At 45.0% G+C, this 26,123-nt stretch overlaps 2 protein-coding genes and 1 long non-coding RNA gene across 4 annotated transcripts in view; 1 reads left to right on the top strand and 2 right to left on the bottom strand.

The window, feature by feature from the left end:
* Positions 1–783: 783 nt before the first annotated feature.
* Positions 784–2,346, bottom strand: LOC120680200 (40S ribosomal protein S25-2-like). Its single transcript, XM_039961813.1, has 4 exons — positions 2,204–2,346; positions 2,040–2,114; positions 1,792–1,926; positions 784–1,152 (listed from the first exon to the last, which is right to left on the bottom strand). Exons 1-4 carry the CDS (start codon positions 2,204–2,206, stop codon positions 1,039–1,041), a joined length of 327 nt encoding a protein of 108 aa, XP_039817747.1. The 5' UTR covers positions 2,207–2,346; the 3' UTR covers positions 784–1,038.
* A 14,847-nt stretch (positions 2,347–17,193) lies between these two features.
* LOC120679975 lies at positions 17,194–19,418 on the bottom strand. Its single transcript, XR_005677411.1, has 3 exons — positions 19,266–19,418; positions 19,016–19,108; positions 17,194–17,395 (listed from the first exon to the last, which is right to left on the bottom strand). It is a non-coding gene; the product is annotated as an uncharacterized LOC120679975 (long non-coding RNA).
* A 4,062-nt stretch (positions 19,419–23,480) lies between these two features.
* The window catches only part of LOC120678442 (multiple myeloma tumor-associated protein 2 homolog), a 30,569-nt gene continuing 27,926 nt past the window's right edge, over positions 23,481–26,123 (top strand). Inside the window, exons 1-4 of one of the 2 annotated variants that reach the window (XM_039959630.1) lie at positions 23,481–23,681; positions 24,316–24,405; positions 25,158–25,419; positions 25,532–25,869. In XM_039959630.1, coding sequence (XP_039815564.1) covers positions 23,639–23,681; positions 24,316–24,405; positions 25,158–25,419; positions 25,532–25,832 — 696 coding nt within the window. In that variant the 5' untranslated portion in view covers positions 23,481–23,638 and the 3' untranslated portion in view covers positions 25,833–25,869. Of the gene's footprint in view, positions 23,682–24,315; positions 24,406–25,157; positions 25,420–25,531; positions 26,004–26,123 lie in introns of those variants that run through there. The other variant, XM_039959629.1, reaches the window with a different exon arrangement.

The raw sequence follows: 26,123 nt of genomic DNA, 5'->3' as shown, positions 1-26,123 counted from the left end.
CATCCGCCCTGTTCGTTTGGCTTGTCAGCTAACCAGCCAGCAGTACGGCCAGCAGTACTATTCTTAGCTACCAGTAAGGTTCTCTCATAACAAATAAGCACCGGCCACAGCCAAGCAAACATAGCAATCATCTACAATTGTTTTGCTACCTTCTTTGTTATCACATCCATGCATGCAGTCAGTCATTCTTTTCTCACAAAAATGATGGCTGGCTGATAGAAACTCCAATAGCAACACAGACGTGTTTTCTGAATGAGTTTGACAAATCTCTGGAGGAGTCTGGAGCAAATCTGCCTTATTGGGTAAAATACATCCACAATTCAAAGCCAGAGACAACCACCGGCCCACCATGAGCAGTAATAGGAACCTTTTAGCAAGCAAGATCAGCTAGCAAAAACGTAATTCACAATGCAGCACCTGATCTCAGACAGAAAAGCCTACTCACTCAGTCCCAAAAAAACAAGTCATTTTGGGATTCAAAATTTATCCCAAAAAACAAATCACTTTACCCTATTTTAAAAGTGCATATAAGAATCAATTACTACCAAATATGGGTAACAAATAGGGATAAACATGGTCATTTTACCTTCTTATTGATCTGTCATAAAATTTCTAAAATGACTTGTATTTTGAGACGGAGGGAGTAGCATTTAGACCAACCAGCCAACCAAGCAGAAGGTGTAGCTTAGTAACAATGGTTTAAACGGAAACAAGGTACACATCAACAGCTACCACGTATCACAGGCATAACACAAATCTCCCAAACAGTGTAGGCATCTCAGATCTCAGTGGGAAAGCCTTGGCATTAACAGTAACAAAACACTGAAAAACATGTAGCTATTGATGCAAGGCAACTTATAATAGGTAAACCATAGTACTGAACTAATTCGCAAAATCACTGAAATGTTTCAGCCACATGGAGATACTCATCACAGGTAACATAACATTAGCAAACCCTTGACAAAGATGACAACTGTTCTAAGGCAGAGGAGCTCCTCCTACAGAGGGCAAACAGAGGCATTACAGCTTCCCGAATCCTTAGGTGTTGGTTGCCCTGGTGTAGATCTGCTGGCTTGAGTGCACTGAGACCATTCGGATGAGGCCACGAGCCATCAGGTCCTTGATGGCCCTCCGAGCCAGGGAGCCATTGATCTGCAAGTCGAGGGTAAAATAATTTAAATTATGAAATGGCAAGTTATTGTAAGACATTATCCAATTCAATTGCCTCTGCTGGGAGCGCAGAAGTTCTAGGCACTGTCATGGTCATACTAAATGATAGCAGAAGGACAATAACTACTAAATTGAGTTTATAGACTCATATCGACTGTAGGACACATAGACTATTACATGCAGTGAAAACAGATGCATAAACACTGGTAAATTCACACACAAGTTTGTGCAGCACATTTGATCAAAGTAGCATGTGGGGCACACTTGAGCAGTTGGAAATAGAATACACACTAGATAAAAGGCAGTACTTATGACATGCTCAGGACTATCAAACTAGTGGTTGACGATATGGTTTACGACATTGCAAGTTGACAGTACATCTATAAGAGACAGGGACATTACTGCTATGCAATCGGCCATGGGACGAACCAAGGCATCAACCACTATTTATACAGCAGTTAAGTTATATACACACTAGTCATCAGAGTACCATATACTAGTCAAGTAGTCATTTGGCATCATTTTTTTTTCATATAATCAAGAAATTCCAATTCAACCATGATCGCGGTTATACAAGCAGGTTTGCACACAAACCGTACAGATCTGGAACGTGGGGTTTACCCTGAGACGCTCGGAGAGGACTGAGGGGGTGATCTGCTTGTACTTGGGCACCTCCGAGAGCAGCTTGTCGTAGGTGGCCTGGTCGAGGAGCACCGCGTTGTTCACCTTCTCCTTTTGCTTTCCCTTGCTCCACTTCTGCAAAAACCAACAGACGCGTAGGATGCCATGAGAACCCCCAGAAGAGATGCAACCATCCCTCCCTCCCTGACTATATCGGAGAGAGGAGCGAGTCGGGGAGACAGCGTCACCTTCTTCTTCTGCTTGCCACCGCCGGACTTGGCCGGCTTGGAGGACGGCGGCGGGGCCTTGTCCTTCTTCGGGGCCTGCAACGGGGCACGCGAGCAGATTAGACACAAGGAGCAGACTAGAATCAGCTGCGTCCAGTGGCGCGGGGGAAAGGGAGACAACGCACCATTCTCGGCGGCGGCGGCGGCGGCGCTAGGGTTTTGTGGAGTGAGGTGGGACGGCGTTATATTATATAGCGAGCTCGGTGCCGGGTCGACCGTCCGATCTACTTCGCGGGCTAGAGAGAGGCCCAACTCGGGAGCCCACGACCTGTCCTCACCTCTCTCCGCCCGGAAAGTTTCAGCCCACACCTTACCTTGTTTGTTTGCTAGCCTAGGTCAGCGTCGGTGATGGCCGGCCGCTTCCTTCCTGTTCCCGGGTGTCCAGATCGACGACTAGCCTCCTCGGCGCTTATGCGTCCGCCGGAGTGCCTGTCACCAGCCGTGCTTGGGTATAACACCAGCTTCTGTGGTAGGCGGAAGCGACCAATTTTGCGGATCCAATTTCAACTTGATACTAGAATTGCCTTGTGTAAGCTGTTCAATATTTCTATGACAACTGTAGAAGATCAGGTCTTGGGTACAACCACCCTGCCCATTCACATGTAACTAGCCAAAGGATTCTTGATTCAATTTCTTTTTGCATATACATGGTTAAGAACTTAAGATAGTCTTTGGAACTAAATATCAATAGCAAATCTGTGTTCTAGCTTCTAGTCCTGCCCCTGCCCAACACAGGCTGCAAGGTACTGCACCACATTGCCATTGCCATTGCCATGCACCAGTGCAGCTTCTGAAACAGACAGCCTGGCATTTGTGAATCGTGTTGGAGTGAAACGAACTTTTTCATCATCCACCAACGAAACTATCTCTTCGAAACCCAAAGTGCCAACTAGCAGCGCTGAATGGGAAGCTAAATGGGCTAGTGATAAGGCAGCTATGGAAGCTGATCCTGCAGCTTGGAGTGCCAAAAAGGCCGCGTAAGTCTCTTGATTATGCTTAGATGCTTGTTTTTGTTGTGTGGTAAAACATGCTTGTTTCTTCTGTATGGATATTGTGTTCTGCTTCATGTGTTCCTTACTTCCTTATATTACATGCATTTGGGCTTGTTCTGTCATCAAAATAGCACACCACATCTTCCCATTGGTTGTTAAAATTATATACACCTGCATTGGACGATTGGCATTATTCTTGGCTGTTAAATCTTTAGACTTTTAGTAAGGGGTGCTAGCTTGATTGAATTGAACCTATATGAAAGGCATGAATGTTTGCTGAAAACAAATTTAGTGGCACCTAACAAGAAATTTTGAAATATTACCACAAGAGTGCAGTACACTTGGATTTGGATGCTCATGTTCCATGGAAACCTCTGGACATATATATGCTGCTAGCATATATTATTTTTTATCGAACACACTACTAGCATAAAGTTATTATTTGTTCATTTGCAATCACAAGAAGGAAATTCATAACCTTACATTTTAGACGGACAACCTAGTCACATCATAACATAAGTTGAATCTGGTATGTTTATTCGTTTACTCTTTTTTTTTTGCAACAAGTAAAGCCAGTCTATTATATTCTGAATTGGAAACTGAGTCAAAGAATATGCAACGTAATTTTCGCAGGCTTATTTATTTCATCATTTTTCTTCTTGCTGCTCTGCAGGGAGACTGCTGCATTTGGTAGATGGATGACATTTATTTCAAGTTCTTGGGGTTTGATTCTCGGGAGTATGTGTCTTCACATGGTGATCAAAGTAGGTACGGAGTCCAAAGCGGTTCACATTGTTGCTCAAGCTGCTGCAAGTGTCAATCCAAAAGACCGAAATCTCAAGAATGAATGAAGAAAGGATCGAGCTGCAAGATTCAATGAGTAGAGATCAGTACGAATGAGGCGGGAGGATGTGGTGGATGGAAACCTGGGAGTGGGAGGAACCTGCTACTTAATGCAGATGCAGAGTCCTCAAGCTTCATAGAATTTGCTTTATCTATCAGCTCAGTTGCCGAGTATAATAACTTTACTATATGTATCCTGTAATAGTTAGTGTTAACTCGTTCACCGTTACTATGTGGTTGCTATTCTGGAGGACTATGTGATTCTGGCTTCATCGCAACGGAACCCATGTGTGTGAAAAATGCTGACGTGGCCATGGTTTGTTTTATTCAAGAATCCTTGTGGGCTTCGCCTAATAGATGTTGTTATAATTAATCGGATAAAATATTGAGTCTGCAATTGATGCCACTCAATACCGATATTCTTTTTTCCTCTTAATTTTAATCGCTGGAAGCCTCGGCTGGGCCCATTGACTTCATTAATTAATCCCTGGCATCATTGGCCTGAGCAAAAGCATGAGCTCATATATAAGATATTCTTTTTAAATTATGGGAAAGGTTCGACCTTGTTCACAAATGCATGAAAAAAAGCTATAAAATAAAATAAAAAACTAGAAGACTAACCTTCAAGCTTCTTCTTCGTTCCTACTTCAATCTTGCATTTTATTTCCGCGTACCAATCCATCATATCACTCGCCTACGTCTGTTGCTTGTCCTTTTCACATAGATCTCCGTCTGGCGCAATGGTACGAGGATAAGTCGACATCACCTCCATGAAGGGAATGGCACCAAACGATATCACCAATGCCGACATCAGCGCTACGCCGGACTATGATTTTCCTTGAACGGTTTCCTGTATCACCCGACATTCACAAACCTGCATATAGGATAGCACATCGAGAAAGCCTCCAGCAAGAAATCCTTGCAACAAGTAGCACCAATGCACCATTGTCTGCTGGCATGACGCCAGTTGAGATTTCTCCATGTGCTCTCTGAGCCAGGTCCGCACGCCAGCACAATAAGGTCAGTCACCAATGAAGCCGACGCCCTGCTCGCCACCAACTAAACCCTGGAGCAGCCTCTCAGGGTGGCAATTTTCCCCGCGGGGGCAGATCCCCGTGGGGACCCGACCCGAACGGGGTGGGGATAGGGATCAAATTTCCCTCAGGGGACAACGGGGCGGGGCCCCAAATTCTTAACGGGGCTAAGCGAGGATGATTTTTCCCCTGCGGGTCTTCGATGGAGAAGAAGACCTCCAAGGGCCACTATTTATAGTGGAAAAGGAGCCTAAAGCTCCACTCGGAGGGGACACAATGCCTCACGAGGCAGACAGTGGCCGCCCCCGAGCCGCGCGCCGCGAGGTGACCACTCGGGGCAGGCCCCGAACAACGAGCCCTGATCGGGTCAGGCCACCAGTTGTGGACTGACCGTGCAGGCCTACCTACGGACCTGCGCCAGGGGTCTGAACGGGGAATCGATTGCTTTAGCCTCTAATCGAGTCTCTGACTCGCTCAGAGACTCGGGGGATACACCCACTGGGTGCGCTCGCGCGCACCCATTGGAGGACAACGGGGCAGCGTAATGTCCCGTCCTGGGACGGCTGGCCTTAGCCAGGCACTGCGAGCGCAAAGGCTCGGGGGTTGTACGTTCTACAGCGATTGCGTGCACCCACCCGAGGCGAAGAAAGAATGCGGTGCGTCCCGTCGAGCGCCGAAAGGCATCACCATTTATCATGACAGATTCACCCTCTGAGCGAATCTCTGATTCACTCAGGAAAATCAACGTTAATCAAGGGGTGATCCCTCGCACCAAACGACAAAGACCCCCAGCACGGCCTCACTGTGGATGTGACGGGGTCAGGGGCTACTGACGGGGGGTGAAAGTAATGGATACCCCCTAAACCATCATTAAATAAGGAAGCCTCAAGAGGATTAGGTAAAGCACAGCCTGAGACGAGCCGGCAGGTCCACCAGCAACCGCCTCCGTCTTGCCCGACCCCTGAGGGAACGTCTCCCTCAGGACGAACCCCGCGGGGAGGCTTCCACCTCGCCCGACCCCTACGGGCGGCCTCTGCCTCGACCGACCCCGCGGGAAAATATCGCCCCATCTGACCTCCGGGGAGGGAGAAAGGTAAGAAACACGTGGCAGCCCGACCGCTCCACAGTATGAAGACCATCATTAGTCAATGGGAGGCCCGTGTGGGCCAACATGACAACTCGCCCATGCCTCAGCACGAGCCCGGGAAGTCGCGACAGGACCCCGACGTGACAACACCTCACCAATGGGACGGCATACAACAACTCCCCCCTGAAGTCAGCTCTAAGGATGGGGAGACTGTCCTCGGAGACAAAGGGGAAGGACGGCCATCTCCGCTGATGTCAGCAATAAGCGAAGCGCCCGCTGACACCTGTCCCGGCGATGGGACGACAGCTACAACATGCCAATACTTCTCCCATCCGTCATGATCGCTGAGGGCGGAAAACGGGGAAGGATGACTGCCACAAAAACAGTAGAGGACTAGGGACCGTACTGTGGCAGAACCACCTGAATTATCCCGGCTCAAGTGCGCAGGCCATCACCATAAAGGCAACATCGGCCCAAACGCACTTCAAACGGAACAATTCTTGGTCTGTCGGGTAACGTCCCGATACAACCACCGGTTCTCGGATCGAACAAGCATACCCCGCACGAAGGCGAGTCCAGAGATATTACAACCACAATTTTACAACACAGGCAAAATAATGATTACAAACCAGTTCAAACCATTATTACAAAACCAACTTTAGTAAAACAGTTATACAAGCCTTGATTGTAAAACTTCAGAGTTAAAACAGCGGAAGATAAAACACGACGGCTACAACACGTCGCAAAAGTATACCAGGCTAGCCCAAGCATGGTATCACTCATTAGGGTCATTGCCGGCCGAAGACGTATCCCATTCTACGGACCAGCCAGGAGGCAAAGAGCAAGGATAGGTCAAGCTAGCGACTGGTCCTCAAAACTCATACATGAAAAAGGGTTTCAACAGCAAGGCTGAGTATTCTAATACTCAGCAAGACTTAACCGTCAACGGGTATACGTAGCCCACTTTAGCTAGACTATGCAAGGTTCTGTGAGGCTCTGGTTTTTCTTTTGCTGAAAAGCAATAAAGAGTAGGTCCTTACTTTCAAGTTTTAGCTTTCAAGATTCTAGTTGATTAATCATTCTATGTAAGCAACTACTATCCAATCATGGTAGAACTCTAAGCAAACATCAAGATTGATCATAATATTGTTGCTCTTATTACTCTGTGTGGCAAAGGGATCAAGCAGTCCCAAACTGTGAGAAGCAGACGATTCGAATCGAATTTGTTAACCTGGCCAGGCAGACCTAACACACACGTTTGGAACACCGTCGGGTCGTTCCCAAACAACCGTTTACCTTTCTTTCCGGCTTGTGGATAGGGTCACTCTCCCCGACTACAGGGCTCCAAGGTCCAACCTTGTCCCTCGAAGTCGTAGTGTTGCGCAACATAAAAATAAAACATATCCCTAAGAGAGAGTGAAAGGTATATCCACTCCCCGGTCCAATCGGCTACTAGGTTTGCCGCGTACCATATTTACGGCATGTGGCTAGTACGTTTAAAAACTTAACCACCGCTACCACACACCGCGACCTTAGCAAGTTTATCAACACAGACGGGGTCTCACACAAGGTCATGATATCGAACACAACCCCGTCCGTCGTCCTTATATTGATAACAGAAAGGTAAACAAGCAATTCCTATAGAGCTCGAGAGTGACAGGCAATCACTCGACTTTTACCGATCCTATAAGCTTAGCAATTATTCGAACTCAGGTCTAGTGTTCAGTACATAGGTTCCTAGGATCATGCATCTAGGGTTTCAATTCAAATCCTAAGAACTGTAAATGCATAAGCAAGTAATAACAGTAAATGATAATAATTTGAAATATAGGTTATGTCCGGGGCTTGCCTTCTCGGTAGTCACTAACTATTTCAGCCCTGGGCTCTTCCGAACTTTGGTCCGGGGCTTCAGTTAGTATAGTAGTGTTCGCTTGAGCTTCGAGATCACCTCCTTCGGAATCCGGGATCAGCTCGTACGTCCCGTCCGATAAAGCAGTCGTATCTATATGTAATGCAAGAACAATATTATAAACACGCTCACGATGTAGTGAAGCTAAGCAAACAAAATTAATACACACATGGGCAATCGTTTATAGAGTAGTAACTCAACATTTCTAACTACACAAGGCATCATGATCAACAGCACAAGAAAGCTATACTAACTTCCTAAACAAGTGGGAGTAGTTTCCTATAGCAATTAAATCATGGTTTGCTAATAAATAAACAACTCAGAGCAGAAACAGCAATAAATTTAGAAAAAATACACTAAACATAATATGAACAGAGTAAGCTATCCTGTAAATTTCATGCCAAAACATGTAGCCATTTATTCATAACAATTCAATCATTCAGACCACACCTAGAACAAGATTGAATTACACAGGTTAAGATAGAGCAAAACAGAATCTCAAAATTTAACAGTAGGTCGACTCAGGGATGAGTTAGCTACTGTAAATTCTTCATGATTTTATCTACAAATAATTAATTCTGAGAAAATAAACAAAACAGACATCAGAGTAACAAGATTTATTTTTAGATCCTGTTATATTCATTAAATGGGGCTCAAACTTCATTTACAAGCTAAACTATTCAAAAAGATCACTCAGAAATATTTTCATGATTTATCATCAGAATAAACTATTTATCATAGTTAAAGTCTACCAAACAAGGATTAAATCAAAGAAATAGCTACACATGAGAAATGACTACGAAATTTTTATAGCAATACTAGAGTTACATGAACAAACTACCACAAAAATTTCACTGCAAGACATGGCTTCAATCATCAGTTAAGAAAAAGATAAAACAACTAGTCTTTATTTACCTAGTGACACAAGTCAATTTGTACAGCAAAAACTTGCAACAAACACCCAGCTTATTATGATTCTACTGCATAGATCTTTACACAAGGATTCCAGATCAACTAGATTTGCTAATTTACGAATTTTCTACGAATTTCTATTGAATTTCAAAGTTCACTGCAAAAATAACAAAGAAGCCCTTGCTGCTACTATTCATCTGAGTCACGGGCTATTCAAATAACCCCCCGGGTTTTCGTTTCTTCTCAACCCGAGGTCCCTGGCCGGGTCAGAGGGGGGTGGCGGTGGTTGACCGGCCAAATCCCGGCGAGGGGGTCACCGGCGGCGAGGGGAAAGAGGAGTGGGAGCTTCACCGGGTCAGCGCGGGCGGAGCTGCTCTGGAATGGCGAGTCGACGGCGAGGGTGAGCTTGCCGGCGTTGCGGGTGGAGCGGCGGCGGCGTTCTGGGGCGTGGGAGCGAGGAGAAGGCGGAAGAGCGAGGGGAATGGGTTTCTAGGGTTCTTGTAATGCTCGTGCGCGTGCGAGGAGAAGGCGGCGGGCTCTGTCTTGGCCGGGCCACAGCGACGGCGAGGTGGCGGCCGCACGGGCGGTTCTGGCGGCGTGGCGAAGGGAGAGGGCACCAGCGCAAGGAAAGGAGGGCGGTGGGATGCTCAGGCGCGACGCGTGGAAGCTACCAGGTAGGAGGTGGCCTGGGCTGGCCCTCCACGGCGGGCGGGCGGCGCTGATGGGCGGCGCCGTGAAGCAGAGCAAGCAAGCAGGCAGGAGGAAGGGGAAAATGGGCTGTTTTGCAATTTTCAAAAATTCCAGGGACCAAACTGTAAAACAAGGATAACTTTTAATCTAGGGCTCAAATGAAAAAGTGCCCAACATGAAAGTTGTTCAACTTTTCAAGATCTACAACTTTGATGTTGTGCAAAAATTTATTTGATCAAAGATTCAAGAGCTAGTTTTGAAAACATAGGAGGGATTTTGAATTCCAAGGAATTTTGTCTTTTTCAAGGTAATTTCACTTTAAACTTAGGCTGAATTAAAAAGTTTCCTGCCATGTAATGATTACACTACATTTTGCGAAAACACCCTCCACAAAAGCTATAATTTCACAACCTATTCAAATATAACTAAAGAAAGGACCTTGCATAAAATCATAATTACACATATAACCTTTATATTTACAAAAAGATCTTTTTTCAAGCAATTCAAGCACATGATGCATACAATAGATACACAACTACTGTGCAGACACCTAGGGTGTCACACGTACCCGAGCTGACATGATAAGGGAGAGGGGGTCATATTATATCCGACCCCCTCGGCTGTCTCCTTTCTACTTTTCCACCCTTTTTGTATCCGACCCCCAGTTCTCCCTAGACTATAAAGGGGCGGGGCATACCCCATGCACGGGGGACCGATCGAACGAACACACACGCGCGCGCGCACACACCCAGAGACTTGGGAGCCCTCTCCTTCTCTCGCCCGTTTGTAACCCCTACTGCAAACTTGAGTGCAAAAGCACGAGTGCTCGAACTGGACGTAGGGACATTCTGCCCGAACCAGTATAAATTCTCGTATTGAATCCTTGCATTACCATCCGGAGTAGTGACGCGCACACAAATTTACTAGCCGGTGATATGGAACACCGACTCTTAAGTAGTCTTTGGAACTAAATACCAATAGAAAATATTTCTAACTTCTAGTCCTGCCCATGCATAGCATCAGTACCGGGCACAATTAACCACTCAATTGAAACTTGAGTCAGAAGCTGATGAAGATCCATCAGAGTAAGTGGTGAGCGGGATGTGAGTGAGTAGCAGGAAAAAAACACATTAGAAGCACTACTCCATGTAGATTGTCAAAATAAAGATGACGATAGACGACAATGTTAGGATGCAGTAAACTCAAAAGTTCTCCTCTGGCAACCTAGGTATCGATTACTTGAACCAGTCTCTTCCAACCAACTCATGTCCCAATGGATTGCTTGAACCGCATAAAGATTATTAAGGTCAGAGCAAGAAAGAAGGCAATCTATGAATGTTCTTTAGGCAAGTAGTGCAATAGTAAATTAAAAGATATGCATATGCAGTGACTGGTACCTTTCACGGTCTGGAGATGGGCAGAATATGCACTAATTTTGATCAATGTCCACGCAGCTCCTTCCAACCCTGTGCTAAAAACGCCAATTGTTGTAACCTGTGGAAAATAGCAATGCATACTTATGAGAAGCTTTTAGAAGATTAGGGAGTATTCAAGAACCATAGTTGCCATGCTTCGTAGTGATATGTTGAATGTTAAATATTTTAATAGTTAGATAGGCATGAGGAAAATTCTACAGTTAGATATATTTTGTAAAGAACTGTGTAGAAGATAGAGACATGGCAAAACCATATGAGCTATGGAGTCCTATAAATAGGGGTGCCCTTCTCCTCATTGCTATACCACGACATAAGAGATATAAAGTATGAGGTGGCATGGTAGCCATGTAGTGTAGTCATATCATGTTAGGAGGTGGTATGTTTAGTTGTAGTCACATTTCTTTCTCCTCTAGATTACCAAGAACGAAATTATACTAAAAAGGTCATTGAAAATGCAAAAGTGTAGTGGAAGTTACTAAAGGCCAACGTTAGTTTTGAATTCCTTAAAATGCAAAATTGGAACGTCGCATTGATGCAATGCAAGTTATCACCGGGACCGGAAAAGTGGATGTGGACAAGCAGAGACATGGATGAGCTGTTGGAACAATCAAAAGAATGGAAGGAATTAATTAATTCTTAGGATAGTAGTTGGAAAAATGGCCTACTGAGCTAAAAAAAAGATGCTCTTTGCTCTTTTTTATTTGCTTGTGGAGTATAGTGCTTGTGAAATATGTGTGGCAAATGGTACAGAAAAACATTATATATTTTCTATATATGTTGCATGTGTGAAATCAGTGTTATTTATTAACAAACAATTGTCATCACTTCTAACAAAATTTGAAAAGCTAATGCCAATAAATATGTAGTGCAACTGGGCCTGTTACTGCGCTCAAAGTTTGCTGCACGTGGACCTAAACTATAGCCCATTGCAGCATAAAGATGTCCTCAGCATGCATGAACAGTGGACCCTTTACCGGTTACTGGGTTGTACTATAGGTGCACAGCGGAGATTACCAGTTACCAAGCCCAGTATTGGTTTTGCGCCCGACCGCACGCACCGCTCACAGCGGTCGATGCTGTTGGATGGACCCCACAAGAACTGCCCCTTACCCGTGCCCACTATTTTCTCCTTCCACCATCTAGTTCCCTCGTTCCTTTCCTCTTTTTTGTACATTTTTTTTCTCCGGGCAGATCTACAACCTGCTAGCAAGAGCGGAGGCAGCCATGGAGCGCGGGATCAGTGCCCTGCAACTTGTAGGGAGCGGGATGTCATCTCCAGGTGTTGAGCAAGGGGAGCTCCAATCCATGAGCTTCGCCTCCCTAGGGAAAGATGCCACACTCCAATCTTTTATTTTGATTTTTTTTCTTGCAACTTTTTTGTTCTTTTTAACTTTTTTCCTTTGATTTTTTTCTTTGCTTGATTTTACGTCTTTGAACATTTTTGTTACATAATTATGTTTCATTTGAGTTAAAGACTAGATAGTTTTTTCGAAAGTTTATATTTTTCTATTTTTTCCTAAAAATATTTTTTTAAAAAAATTCATTAAGTTCAAACAAAAATCTGTAATTTTTTCGTGCATGCCGTTCTTAGATGCTATAAAAGTTTCTCTATGTACAATTTTTTAAGAAACCAAATCAGGAATTTAAAAAGATTTTATATCTACTAAAGTTTTATTTATAAAAAGTTTTAGTTTCAGTTTTTTATGAGCAGAGTTTGAAATTTACTTTTATTTTCGCTCCCATCCAAATTTTACACTCAAATCTCCCACATCCCGGAAAAAAATAGTAGGTGCCTGAAAGAAAAGAAATAAGGTGGTTGTCAGTGGGAATTTTGTGGGGGTGGCGGGGGAAAATTCAAATCGCGGCTCACACGTTTTTGGCTTCCGAAAAAAGAATGGGTGGGAATCTACAAATGGAGGCAGGTGATTTGAGCGGAATCGTAGGTTGTCTAAATCGACCGAACAGACGGAAAGTTACGGGCGACCGTAAAGTTGATTGTATGTATGGCCATGCAGCCCGAGCTTGTTAGCCCGGCCCGAGACCTGTTTTTTTGGCCCGACCCAAGCACAGCCCGGCCCGGTAACCTACGGGCTCGAGGTGGCATGGCCCGAGGGAGCAGGCCGTGCCTGGGCCGCACCCCAGGCACGTGGGCCGGCAGGAGCACGGCTCGGTCCCAACGATCGGCCCGGTAGCGGCCAACGGCTCTTCCCGACCCCCGCCGCCAGCCCAGCCCACAAAAACCCCCTCTTCCCCGTATCCCGCACCCTACCGCCGCCTCGGCCTCAGATCCAGCCGCCCGGCACGGTGGCGCCCCCTCCCTCCTCGTCCTCCCGTCGGCCGGTGCCCCCTCCCTCCTCCTCGTCCTCCCGGCGCTCGGTCCTCGTCCTCCCGCACTGCCATGAACGACGCCAGCTGACGCCTCCTCTCCGGATCCCTATCTGCGCAGCCGTGTGGGTGCGTCAGGGGATGGTGGAGGGGCGGCAGGAGTATGAGGAGGCGGAGGCGGAGGAGGTGGAGGGGCACCCGTGCGGCGAGGGGCGGGACCAGTTCGACCACCCCCGACTGCCGAGCTCCGTCGTCCGCTGGTTCACCGTGCTGCAACTCCCTCGCGCCTCTTCCCCGCGTGCGTGCGCCGGCAGTGGCTCCCTCGTGCGCGGGTGACGCGGCCGTCTCCCTCCCCACCTCCTGCTCTCCCCACCTCCCTCCCCGCCTCCTGCTTTCCCTAGGCGGATCCGCCGGCGACTTCGGGAGCTCGGCACGGCGGCACGCCGTGCTTTCGGGCCGGCCCAACGGCCCACGGGTCGTGCCTTGGACCGACGGCCAGGCACGAGCACGCCGGCGGCGCGGCACGGCCGGCACGGCGGTGGCACGATGAGCACCGGCACGACGTCGTGCCGGACCGGGCCGGGCTGGCCTGTTGGCCATCTATGGTTGAATGGCCCATTAGCAAGCGCACCATAGGTGCACGACCGATCTGTTTAGAGCAAAGGAGTGTAAAAAGGCACCGATGAATCTACCTGTCCATTGCGGGTGATTGATGGATAAATTATTTTTATATGTAACTAGTATAATTAGTAGGTATAATAAGAGTCCATTAGGCTAAACCATCCGTCCAGGTCCAACCCATGACCATGAGGCCAATGTTTCTCTTATTTTCTTAACACTCAACACTTAATTTCTCTAGTGACATAGCATCAGCCGAAAGAAGTTTATCCAAATTGAGACTGTTGAGAAATTGTTTAAGATCAACTATGTTACAAAAAAAATCGAATGCTTTGGCTATATGTAGCATTGAGAAGGATATTTTGGATGACATTAATCTTGATACAGTTCTCGAAGATTTTGCATCAAGAAATACCCGAAGACGGTTTTTACAAGAACTGAAGCATTATATTTACTAGGTGATAGTGTGATACCCCGTGCATTGCTGCGGGATTTCTTAAATAAAATTTTAACATGAAATTTGAAAGTATAAAAGTTAAGATGATTGCATAGCAACATTCACAAAAAAAAATCGATGAAAAACATAAACGGCCCTAGTGGACGTTGATGTGGCATTTTATATAATGTGTTCCTATATGATGCGGATAACTTGCATGCTAAGAGAAATAGAGTTAATGACTTTAGTGGGTGTCATCTATATATGCTATATAGATTATATGAATTTTACTTGCATGTTTTTTCAGTATTGGGTAGGAATCAATGAACTAACAGAAGTAACATCAATAGAATATTTGATCACATTATAAAAGAATAGGTGCTCAAAGAAATAGAGTATGTATATGAGTCTTTACGTTAATAGATTAAAGATTAAAAGTATTGCAAAAATAGAGTATGTCTATGACTTTACATTAATAGATTAAAGATTAAAAGTATTGCACATAGTAGAGGTCATATGAATATTTTCTTGTTTATTGAACCTCGTAAAAACCGATAAGCTAAAAGAAGAAACACCAATAGAATATTTGATCACATTATAGAAGAATAGGTGATGAAAAAATAGCGTATGTGTATGATTTTACTTTAGTTAATTAAAAATTAAAAGTATTGCATATTGTAGAGATGACATGAATATTTTTTGTAATTAATAAGGTAGTTGAAAGTTAGTGGGACACTTAGTGGATAATGAGGTGGACACCTTGCATGAAGAGAGAAATAGTTAGTGGGTGCTATCTATATAGGATATATAGATAGATTTGAGGTAATCATAATAGTTATTGTTAGTTTTTTATTACACTATTGTTATGTGTTACAAGCTATACGTATATTGCAGAATAATTTTATTATTCATACCATATACCATAATTTTGACACTAAAGATTTAGCTCAACGGGACTTTATTTTCTTACTCGCCCAGGGACCCTTAAAATTACAGAGCCGGCACTGCTCCCAACCCTATGCTGAAAACACCAATTGGGGCAGATAATAGGCTAGAGTGAATATATTTTTGTCAGGCACAGGAGAAAGGCTAAAAATCTGCAACCATGAGCAGTCATGACACGCAACAGATGCAAATGACAAACATTTGAATATCAACTGTAGACTATCACAGGTACATATCTAGTCAAAAAGGTCATCTAACCGCAGTGGACATGAATCATATCAATAGACGACTATTCTGTTCCATCTACTGATTACTCATAATTTCAATACTCCTAGAACATGTTTTCTCAATACTCCTAGAACACAAGTCGTAATTTCAAAAATCAAACTAGAATCCCTAGACTCCAAATACCTTGTATGTTGGAACTCCAAACGCCTAATCGATGTAGCATCAAGAGACTCGACAATTAAATTATACCTGGAGGGTGATCTTGGTATCCAAAAGTGCTTCCTGCCTGTTGACGAGCGTGTCAAGCTTGTCCGCACCCCTCGCATTCTTCATCTCCGATTCAAGACCTCTCGGGAGTACCCAACTGATCGAGCAACTTCACGCTTGGGAGGATTTGGGGGCAAAATGTATGCGGAGGCATCGTACCTGCAGGTATATATATATGATACGAGGGGAGTTGCCATCCGCCCGTATAGGGATGGAAACGGTAAGGAAACAGGAAAATGGATATCCGAAAATATCCGAGATATCCGAATTCGTATCCGTGCGAATCTGATCCGTTTCCATCCTAAGGGATGGAAATTGGAAGGAAACACAAATATGGTTATCCGAGATATCCGAATCCGTATCCGTGCGAATCCGATCCGTTTTCATCCTTACGCCCATAGATGCAGGAGGTGCGGATGTCGCGGGAGGTGAACTTGACCTCATCCTCGCCGCAAATAGCGCGTAGCTCGGCTTGTCGAAGGAGGAGGGGAGGTCGGAGAACGTGCCCACCTCCCTGCTGCAGGAGGATTCGGTAGCGCGTGGTGAAAGCATCGTGCGTGGCGGTCACATTTATTGGACAGATTTGGGTTGGGGTGTTGTTTCTATTTTGGCTCTTTCGGTAAACTATTTCTATGTTTGGGCCCCTGAGGAAACAACTGTTTCGTTGGGTCTAGCATGATCAGGCTGGTCCCAGATCTGAAAGAATAGCACCGATTAAATTTCGAAATATAATCAGAAAATGTGAGTACCCGTACTAAGTACTCGAACTTAGATGAGTAGGTTCCACCACAAGAAACCTTATCAGCTGAGCTACGCTCTGCTTGATGATGGACATGTTTAGTGGCTATTGTTAGTATAGTCGATCAAGGATGATGAATGACCATATGTGATGGTGGTTCCATGCGAGCGAGGATGGCATGGCACGAGTCACGACTGCTCTTGCCGATGGTCCGACGACAGCCAGATGATGTGATGCCTTTGCTCGGTGCTCTTTGTTCGATGCAACACCAACAATACATGTCTTCCTCTTCTTTTTTCTCATTACATATCCATCACATTACATCACAGGATTTGTCGGGGTTTTGCTCTTGCCACCTTTGGTGTGTTCTCTCCTTAACTCTGCTCAATTTCCTAGATACCACTAAAATCCAGAGCATATACAAATCTGGCCGTTTTCAACAGTTGGATGGTAATCATTTTCTAATTTTGTAGTTGACGATTGAATATCAGACATTTGTGATAGTTCAAGGCATCCACGTAGAACATAAGAACCTTCCACGTACTTGTCACAACAAAGTCCGCGGCAACGCATTTCATCACCAAAATTCGACTAGAAACTGGTTCTCACAAGGCCAGTTTATCACTGAACGGCAAGAAAGCACCACAAGACCAATTTACCGGAAGAAAGCAAACATATATAAAGCACAGTGACATAAGGTTCAGCATCGATACTATATGATCTGGAAACACTGATGCAGTTAACATTTTACATAATCTTATTTTCTTTCAACGATGGACATGTACAAACAAAGCCATCCATCCGAGGCACGCCTTCAAACAGCACCATGCCAATTTTAGTTAGATCCTTCTGTCTTCTGCATAAATCATACAAGCACATAAGTACACAGGCGCAAACTGATGCTATGGGGAATCCATGTTTTCAAGTCGTCCGATTAATCGCGATTAATCGCGATTAATCGCCCAGGTCGGTTCTCCAAGTCCGACCAGCACCACCGACCCGACCAGAGCGACCAGAAACCTGGTCGTCCGATTAGTCGTCCACTAATCGCGATTAGTCGGTCGACCAGGGCATTTCTCGACCAGGGCAGGACTTGCTGCATTGCTGCTGTAGCAGTAGTGCTCTGTTATGGTTTGCTAAATCTCTACTGCAGTACTCCTTGTTTAATATTTATCAAGGCAGCATGAAGGTTTCTCACTTTCTCCTAACAACTTCATTTTTTTGTTTCAGCAGCAGGGATTCAGCAAGAAGAATATGGAGTTTTGGACAAGAAGCTGGAGTTCTGGAGAGCAAATATCAAAAGTAAGTCACCAAGAATTGCTTGTTGTATACTATATTGTATATATATAATTATATATACACTATATAGTATATACTGAACATGTAGACATATGGACGATTAGGGAACGACCAGGCTCGACCAGGTCGACCTGGTCGTCGACTAATCGCGATTAATCGCCTGGTCGGTCCCTAGGCGACCAGGACCGACCAGCCGATTTGAAAACATTGTGGGGAATTAAGCTTAACATCAACAAACTGTCTTTAAATGATGTTAACAAGTCTGACAATTACAAGCAATACCAAACTACAGTTTCTGTAGTAAAACACCGAACATATTGAAGCCTCTGCCAAAGTTATTCACAATCTTGTGAGGGTGGTTCCTGCAGGGTTCTGCGGCCAAACAACCTTAAGAGCGGATGCTTCATGATATTTTCTTTTATCTAAATGCATGGAGGAAAGGAACTAATCCAGTATCTAAAAGGGTATGCGCAACATATAGTGTGGACACTGGACACCAAATAATAATTTGACACTAATACCTAGAGATATCTATGGGGAAAGCAGTGTTTCTCTTATGGGATTTATTGGCCATGGGGAAAGCAGAGGAATGACAACTTTCAAGTGCTATGGACATAGTATACACCTGGTATTCTGTCTTAACTGCAATATGACACGAGTTTGTGTTTGGAATTTATACATAATTAACCTCATGGACCATTCTTTGGCTCGAGTTGGCTCGGCAGTATTATGGTTATGGTACTCAGCAACTCATTCTCCAAATTACTTAAATCCCTGCCTTTAGTAAATCCTACAGATTTGTACCCAAATCCCCTAACCTGAACAGACACTACTGAAACATTGAGTCGAACTAGTGCATAACCCACATGTAATACAAGAGCTGAATAGGTGAACCTTGCTTGCAAAATGTACTCTACTTGTGTAAAACAAGAAGAAAAAACTCGCAAAATGTGCTTCAGAGTTCCCCATGACGGCAGTATCCACGTCCATTTTGTGCTGGATCGATTCGGCGGCTACCTGTTGGGGGAACGGATGATTTTGGCACTACAAGTTTGCACTAAATGAGCCGGAGCATGTACCATCAACTAGCAATGCAGTTTGCGCATAGAGATGAGACGAGAGAGCTCTGTCCGTGTCGCCCAATGCCATACGCATACAGAGAACGATGGTACGGTACCTTGTCGGAGTCGGCGGGCTTGGTCTCGTCGGCGCCGGCCTTCTCCTGCTCGAGCTTCTTCTTGAGCTTCTCCAGCCGCTCCTTCTCCATCTTCTGCTCCCAAGCAGCGCAGCCGTCCGCCGGCCCCAGATCAAACCCAAACATCATCAGTCCTGGTCCATCAGCGCACAGCCTTGGACGCAACGTGACGTTACCACCGAAGGGAAAAATGATCAACGGGGAGGTTGGGGGACGATGGTGACGGACGGACCTGGATGTAGACGCTCTCCTTGGCGCGCTCCTCCTCGCTGAGCACGCGGCCCTTGCCGTCGCTGAGGAGGCGCATAAATTAAGAGCTGAAAGTTAACTATTGGCGCTAAACCAAATGGTGGCCCGTTTACTTTACCGGGCCTCCACTTCTCGGCCCATAAAAGATGTCTGGAGCTTGAGAAGTTTTTTCATTTATATATTTTTTAAAAATTAAAATTTCAAAAATATATGTCTGTTTTCAAATATTTCAAAAATATACCCCGGTCGCCCTCCCATAGGGCGACAGGCCCAAAGTGTAATTTTTTTTCTTCCAATTTGCAACGAAGTCCCTGGAGAAAAAAAAAGGGGAGGGACCTGTCGCCCACCCCTCGAGCGACAGGCCCCTGTCGCCCGTTGGGGGGGCGACAGGCCCCCCTTTTTTTTCAAGGACTTTTATTTTTTCAGGGACCTATTTTGAGCTATTCGAGCGTGTATTCGTCATCATCGTCGGCAAGATCTCGGCCGCTAACTCCTACCGCACGTAACTTGTCCTTCATTAAATCACGGAAAAAAATCGCAAGAACTTCCCTTATTTCACGAGCATTATGGAACCCACAAACATAATAAATTCACATCAATAATATCTATAGAAACAAATGACAAGTAACCTACCACAATCATAAACATCGGATACAAATAAGCGGTCCACAGCTATCTCATTACAAATAAACATCATATACATCTAACCACCCCTAAGGCGTCGGACCCTCTTAGCCCTCTGCTGGGCACTGACATGTCCCTCGGAGTAGGTGAGAACATCCGGAGACCTCACCTGTCGCTCAGGATGCGCAAGGGGCTGCGGTGTCTGCTGCTGAGAGATCCCAAGTGGTGCTCCTCCTAGCTGTGAATACCCCAAGACATCGGGGTCACCTTGCGCGGCAAGCTCTTCTGAACTCAAGCTGTCGAAGTCGTCTAAGGTGAATGTCTCGTTATCTGGTCGAAAGGAGGAAGAAGAAGGTCCGGCGCCCGCATCGGGGTCGAAGTCGTGAAGTGCATTCTGAGGACACTTCTTGTAGTTGTGACTCAATGATCCACATTGGCTGCAACACTTTTGTGCCTTGCTTGCTTCCGACTCGTCCATACCATTCCGAATACGACGTGTCTGACGGCGGCCTTTGCCTTTCTTAGTGGCTGGATCAGGAATAAACATCTTATTCTCATTATCCTGAGTGAAAGGCCCCACAATTCCAATCCCGTATACCTCATGTCCCTATGTGGATACAGCTGCTTCCTTGCTGAAGTACGGTGAAACAAATAGTCCTGGCTGTAACGCAGACTCTGCACATGCCGCAATGAGATGAGAGCATGGCATATGCAATAACTTAGGCTTCATGCAGGAGCAGAATGCTTTGCCATCAACTGTAATCAAACTCTCCTATACCACTCTATCTCTACGGATACCACGACCACTTCTATCCTTACATAGAACCTCAAATCTATGCTCCATTGTACCTGTGGATATGACGCGGTGCAGTTTGGCCTTTTCAATCTTCTCTTGCATATATTGTGTCACTCTTTTGCAAAACTGAATTTGGGGATTGCTGATGTTTATGCTTGCAGCCGTGTAACGCTCTCTGAAATACTTCATGCACACATACATGATGAACTCAACAATTCCCACAAGTGGAAAGGCACGACAAGAACGCATAACCATATTGAAACACTCTGCATGGTTCGTTGTCTGAATACCATACCGTATTCCGTTGGTATCATAAAGAAATGACCATTTCTCCTTAGGTGCACCTCGAATCCAGTGTGAAAATGGCTTCTCAATCGAATCCCTAGCCTCTGCAGCCTGACTCGTGCCTGCTCCTGATGCCCTTACCTTCACTAGCTCTGCAGTCAACTGATCAAGCATCTGCCATAATGCATTGAATTTTCTCTGTTGATTTTGGGTGCACAATCTCTTAAACAGGTTCTTAAGATCCTTGTTCTTCAAGTATTCATAGAAGTTTGCACCCATATGCCTAATGCACCACCTGTTTTGGACATCAGCCCATAATGGAGGCGTTGTCGCAGTTCCACGTTGCAATTTCAGTATTGATTGCAGGATACCTACATGCCTATCACTAATAAGGCACACATCTGGACGTGCAGCAACAATATGATTCTTCACTCGTTCAAGGAACCAATACCAACTGTCTATGTTCTCATTCTCAACAAATGCAAATGCGAGCGGAACAATTTGGTTGTTGCAATCTACACCGATTGCGGTGAGTATCTGACCTTTATACCTTCCAGTCAAAAATGTGCCATCAATGCAGATCACCGGAAGACAAAACTGAAATGCTCTAACAGAAGCACCTATGCAAAAGAAGGCTCGTTGCATAATTCTTTGTCCCCTAGTCACGGCTGGTAAAAGGTATGTGTCATAAAAGCTTCCAGGATTTCTAGCAGCAACCTGGGATAACATACGAGGTAGGTTATCATATGATGTCTCGTATGTGCCGAACCGCATCTCGAACACCCTTTGTTTAGCCCGCCATGCCTTCAAATAACTGATAGTGTACTGGTAAGTCTGCTCAATGTGTCGAACAATCATTTTTGGCTCATAATTTAGGTTGTCCATAATAAACCCATACATTTGCTTTGCAACAAAGTCGCATGATATATTGCGATGCGAGGGAAGAACTTCTGACAGCAAACAAGTGTGCTCTGTGACAATGGAACATTTCTAGTTTGACTTCCATTTTCCCTTGAATGCATGTACTCGCCATGGACATCCAGCATTCACACACTTCACCTCATATTCTTTACTGCCAGACTTTACGACTCTGAATTCTCGTTTCAATGAGATTGCCCATAGTCTCACAGCATCTTTTACGGCTTCAATGTTTGGATATGTTGCACCTTGCACTACCTCATTCCCTCTGTACTCCAACTCCTGATTTCGTACATCTTCTGCGACATGACTGCCAAAACCATGCTCTTTCCACTCTTTTGACAATGAGTACTGCTCGTCATCAGATGAGTCCTCATATTCTTCCATCTCTATTGCGGTTTGGTCTTCTGCCTCCATTTCGTCCAGAATGCAATGTATCCTCTCTCTCCCTCATCAGCAAGGCCCTGTGGTCCCATGTTTTGGTTTTCTGTCTCTTCTGACTCATCTTGCTCAACATAATTGGTCTCTCTTCGAATACTCGGAGTTCCTTGATCTGCACAATGTTGGATTTCATTTTGTGTCTTCTCCCGGATTTGAACAAGAATGGCCAGAGGCCACCCACGCTCTAGAGCTGCTTGCATGTACTTCTGCCAGTCATCAGTGCTGTGTATCATCATTAATTCCCATAATTCACTTTTTACCTCCCAATTAACAAGAGACTGGACAGTGATCACATATGTCAATGGATCAACATGGAACCCACGCTGCAGCCACTTACATATGGAACCAAAACTCCTTTCCAGAGGTTTATCTATGCCGCTAGATGTGCGCTTAAAGGCAGAAAAATCTACTCTATTTGGCCTATACATAACATTGTATTCACCATAAAATACTTGAAACTGCATCTTGCTCGACATATCTGTATATCACATAATACTTATCGAGTTATACTCTTTACTTCACTACCTTATTCAATAATCCGTAAAAACTAAGTATGAAATTCAATTACAACGTATAAGTATTCATAACTACGTGATGACACTCAAATTCTATACTGCATAAATGGTTCTACTAATTTTCTAAACTAATTTACTACTACGTAACTACAAACTAAAGTATCATTGAACTCCTACTTAAATGGTTCTACTATAGCACTAATTAAATCAAATTACTCATATTAAAATACGTAGTACTTAAATATAACAATATTTAAACTAAATGTACTAACCTGCAGATCACAAGTGCTGAATCCGGCAGGGCTTCGCCCGTGGGGGGGGGGGGCGACAGGCCCCCTGCCGCGCCCGTGGGCTGGGCCCAGCGGCGGTCGCCCGTGGGCTGGGCGACAGGCCCCTGTCGCACCCCAACGGGCGAAAGGTTTTTTTATTTTCAGGGACCTTATTGCGAATTTGAAAAAAAAAATTCACTTAAGGCCTGTCGCCCTATGGGGGCGACGGGGTATTTTTAAAATATTTCAAAACGGATATATATTTTTGAAATTTTAATTTTTAAAAAATATATAAATGAAAAAACTTCGGAGCTTGACGGGCTCTGCAGGGGGCTCAAATACGGCAACCCGTGGCCTTACTGGAGGTCTCAGGGTCCGGCCCACGAGTAGCCGTAGCCTAGGCGCCTAGCCGACCTCTCCTCCTCGTCGACTCGTCGTCGCCGTCTCGCCCCGGAAGTCTCCCCCCACCAAATCCCCCCGACCCGAGCCGTCTCGTGGAAGCGCCGAGATGTACCACCCCACCAGAGGCGGCGTCCGCGGCGGCCGAGACCGTAAGCCCCCTTCCTCTACCCTCCCATGTCCCGTCCGCGTCTCGATTCGATCTCGCTCGCTGCGCGGTCAAGGAAAACCGCCGCGCGATTTGCTGCTAGGGTTTCGATGCGCGCGGCCGCTGGGAGATTGCCTTCGCCGCGGATGTTTTAGCCGATCCGTGCGGCTCTAGGCCAGCAATCGTTTAGCTAGCACGTCATGCTTCCACTCGCGTTTCCGTGGCTCCAGGGCGCTGCTTGCCTGCTTGCACGGCCCTCGGAGATGGGATTTCGTTACACTCTGCAAAAAAAAAAACGTTGTTCAGACGAGCTGTTGCTCGTGCGGATTCTGTGGCAACTGCGCGATCTCTATCTAGGCTTAATTATGTATTCATCTCATCAGTTCTGAATGCTACTTGGTTTGCTTCATTGTGCACTGCGTTTGAATTACAAGTTTGTTTTTGTTAATTGTGTAATCTTGCTTGTGCCAGAAATCCTCACATGCTATAGTTGCTTACCTTTTGATCTTTGCTAGAAACTCTTATGCATGCTGTTACCATGTGCTACTGTCTCCATTTTTTGCACTGTAGCTTCATCACTATATGCCATGGAACATAAAGAGGGGTGGTGGTGCTAAGTGTATATTTTACTCCTGCAGAATTCAAATGGGACGATGTGAAGGTTGACAAGCATCGAGAGAATTACCTTGGCCATAGTGTTAATGCCCCTGTTGGTAGATGGCAGAAAGGTAAATATTATCATGCCTTTTATCTACCCTCTCTCCCCCTTTTTACATGCTGCACTTACTTGATCTTCTGGATGCAATATTGAAAATGTTGGTTATCCTATGTTGCTGCTATGTTATAAGGTTTAAAATGTAGTATTAGGTCTCGTTCTGTATTTTCCTGCTCGACTTAGTCCTGGCATGTGGAATGCTTTAACTTGCCAACAGTGCGCTGTTGTGCATTTGTGTTATTAAAGTAAGGGGTGTATTTAATTCTGTTAGATTAGTATTTAATTCTGTTAGATTAAATAAACTATTTATGCTCTGACAGTTTGGGACTGGTACTATTTCTTTTTGGACGAATCAAATCAATCATAGATAAAGGGCATAAACTGAGCTAGCTAGCGTACTTTCCTACTAATGCCTCTAAATTGAACTAATAGATTCATGGTATAATCGGAGTTAAGCATTTACACAATTCAAACATTATATAGGACTGTAGGTCCAGCGAGTGAGGTTTCATAATGCTGTGTCTGTTTCTGTTACCTTTTGCAATGCTTGTACCATAGACTCCTGCTTTGGCTGTGACAAACTTAGTAGCAAAACCTCCGCTTTTATCTGGTAGGACTTGTCAAGTGTCTCCATGGTTGTCACTTTTGTGCTGTAGTATCCTGTAGTGGACGTGCTTATTATCGAGTTCTTAAGGCCTGTGATTTGCTAATTAAGTTGTGTGAGTTCAGCATGTTGATATGATAGATTGTGACTATCTCTTCCAGGAAAGGACCTGTTCTGGTATACTAGGGATAAGAAATCTGACACAGAAGATGCTCTGAAGGAAGAAATCAGGAGAGTGAAGGAAGAAGAGGAACAGGCTATGCGTGAAGCACTTGGCTTAGCTCCTAAGCGCAGCAATCGTCCTCAGGGAAATCGCTTGGATAAGCATGAATATGCTGAGCTGATTAAGAGAGGATCAACTGCGGAGGACTTGGGAGCAGGGCATGCTGAAGCTGCACAAGTGCAGGGTCTAGGCTTATACAAGTAAGCATCCAGTTTTGAGAGTAATCATTCCTCTTGTGAAATGCAGTATCATGTTGAAATAATTGTTGGTGAACATTTTACAAATCTAGCAAACTTGTCACCTTGACTACAGGGCTCCTCGGGACGAGGGAGAATCTAGTTCTTTTAAGCTTGATCCTCCTGAAACTGAAATGCCACCTGAGCAAGGTGACCCTCCACCAGCAGCCAAGCAGGAAGATTCGGAGGACGATAGAAAGGGAAAAAGGCGGTGGGAGCGTGAGGAGAGGAGAGGGGTGAAGGAGCGAAAACGAGAAAAGCATGATGGAAAGGAAAGAAAGCGAGACAAGCACGAGAGGAGGCACGACTCAGAGGACAGATCTAAGCGCCATCGCAAAGACAAGCAGAGGCGGCGGCATGACTCTGATTCTGAGTGATAAATTCTCTGCGCCTGTATGACTGTATCTTACTTTGGTATTTCACACCAAGGATCTGCTTTTGCTTGATGTTGTGTAAAATCAATGGATATGCCTATGCCTTTTGAATTACACTGTCCTTATTCTCTCCACAATTGATCTGTTAAGAGTTGAATGGCCTTTTATACTCCAGTCTAAGGTTTACCGTGTGCATTGCGCTTGGGCCTTCACCTGTCCACTTAACATGCTTCAGCATTCAGGATAGTGATGTTCTTTCCAGGTTAGTTCATCTCCATACCCGGTGCAATTATG

Source organism: Panicum virgatum, chromosome 6N (genome assembly GCF_016808335.1).
Source record: "Panicum virgatum strain AP13 chromosome 6N, P.virgatum_v5, whole genome shotgun sequence".
NCBI classification, from domain to species: Eukaryota; Viridiplantae; Streptophyta; class Magnoliopsida; order Poales; family Poaceae; genus Panicum; species Panicum virgatum.
The sequence above is the reverse complement of the archived record's forward strand: the minus strand, read 5'-3'. Positions and strand labels throughout refer to the sequence as shown.

Bases quoted from the DNA above. Each gene is read 5' to 3' on its own strand.
- LOC120680200 (XM_039961813.1), bottom strand. The intron at 1,927-2,039 runs GTGACGCTGTCT...TGGTTTTTGCAG, and splicing joins GTGGCAAGCAGAAGAAGAAG to AAGTGGAGCAAGGGAAAGCA. The intron at 1,153-1,791 runs GTAAACCCCACG...CTCGACTTGCAG, and splicing joins TCCTCTCCGAGCGTCTCAGG to ATCAATGGCTCCCTGGCTCG.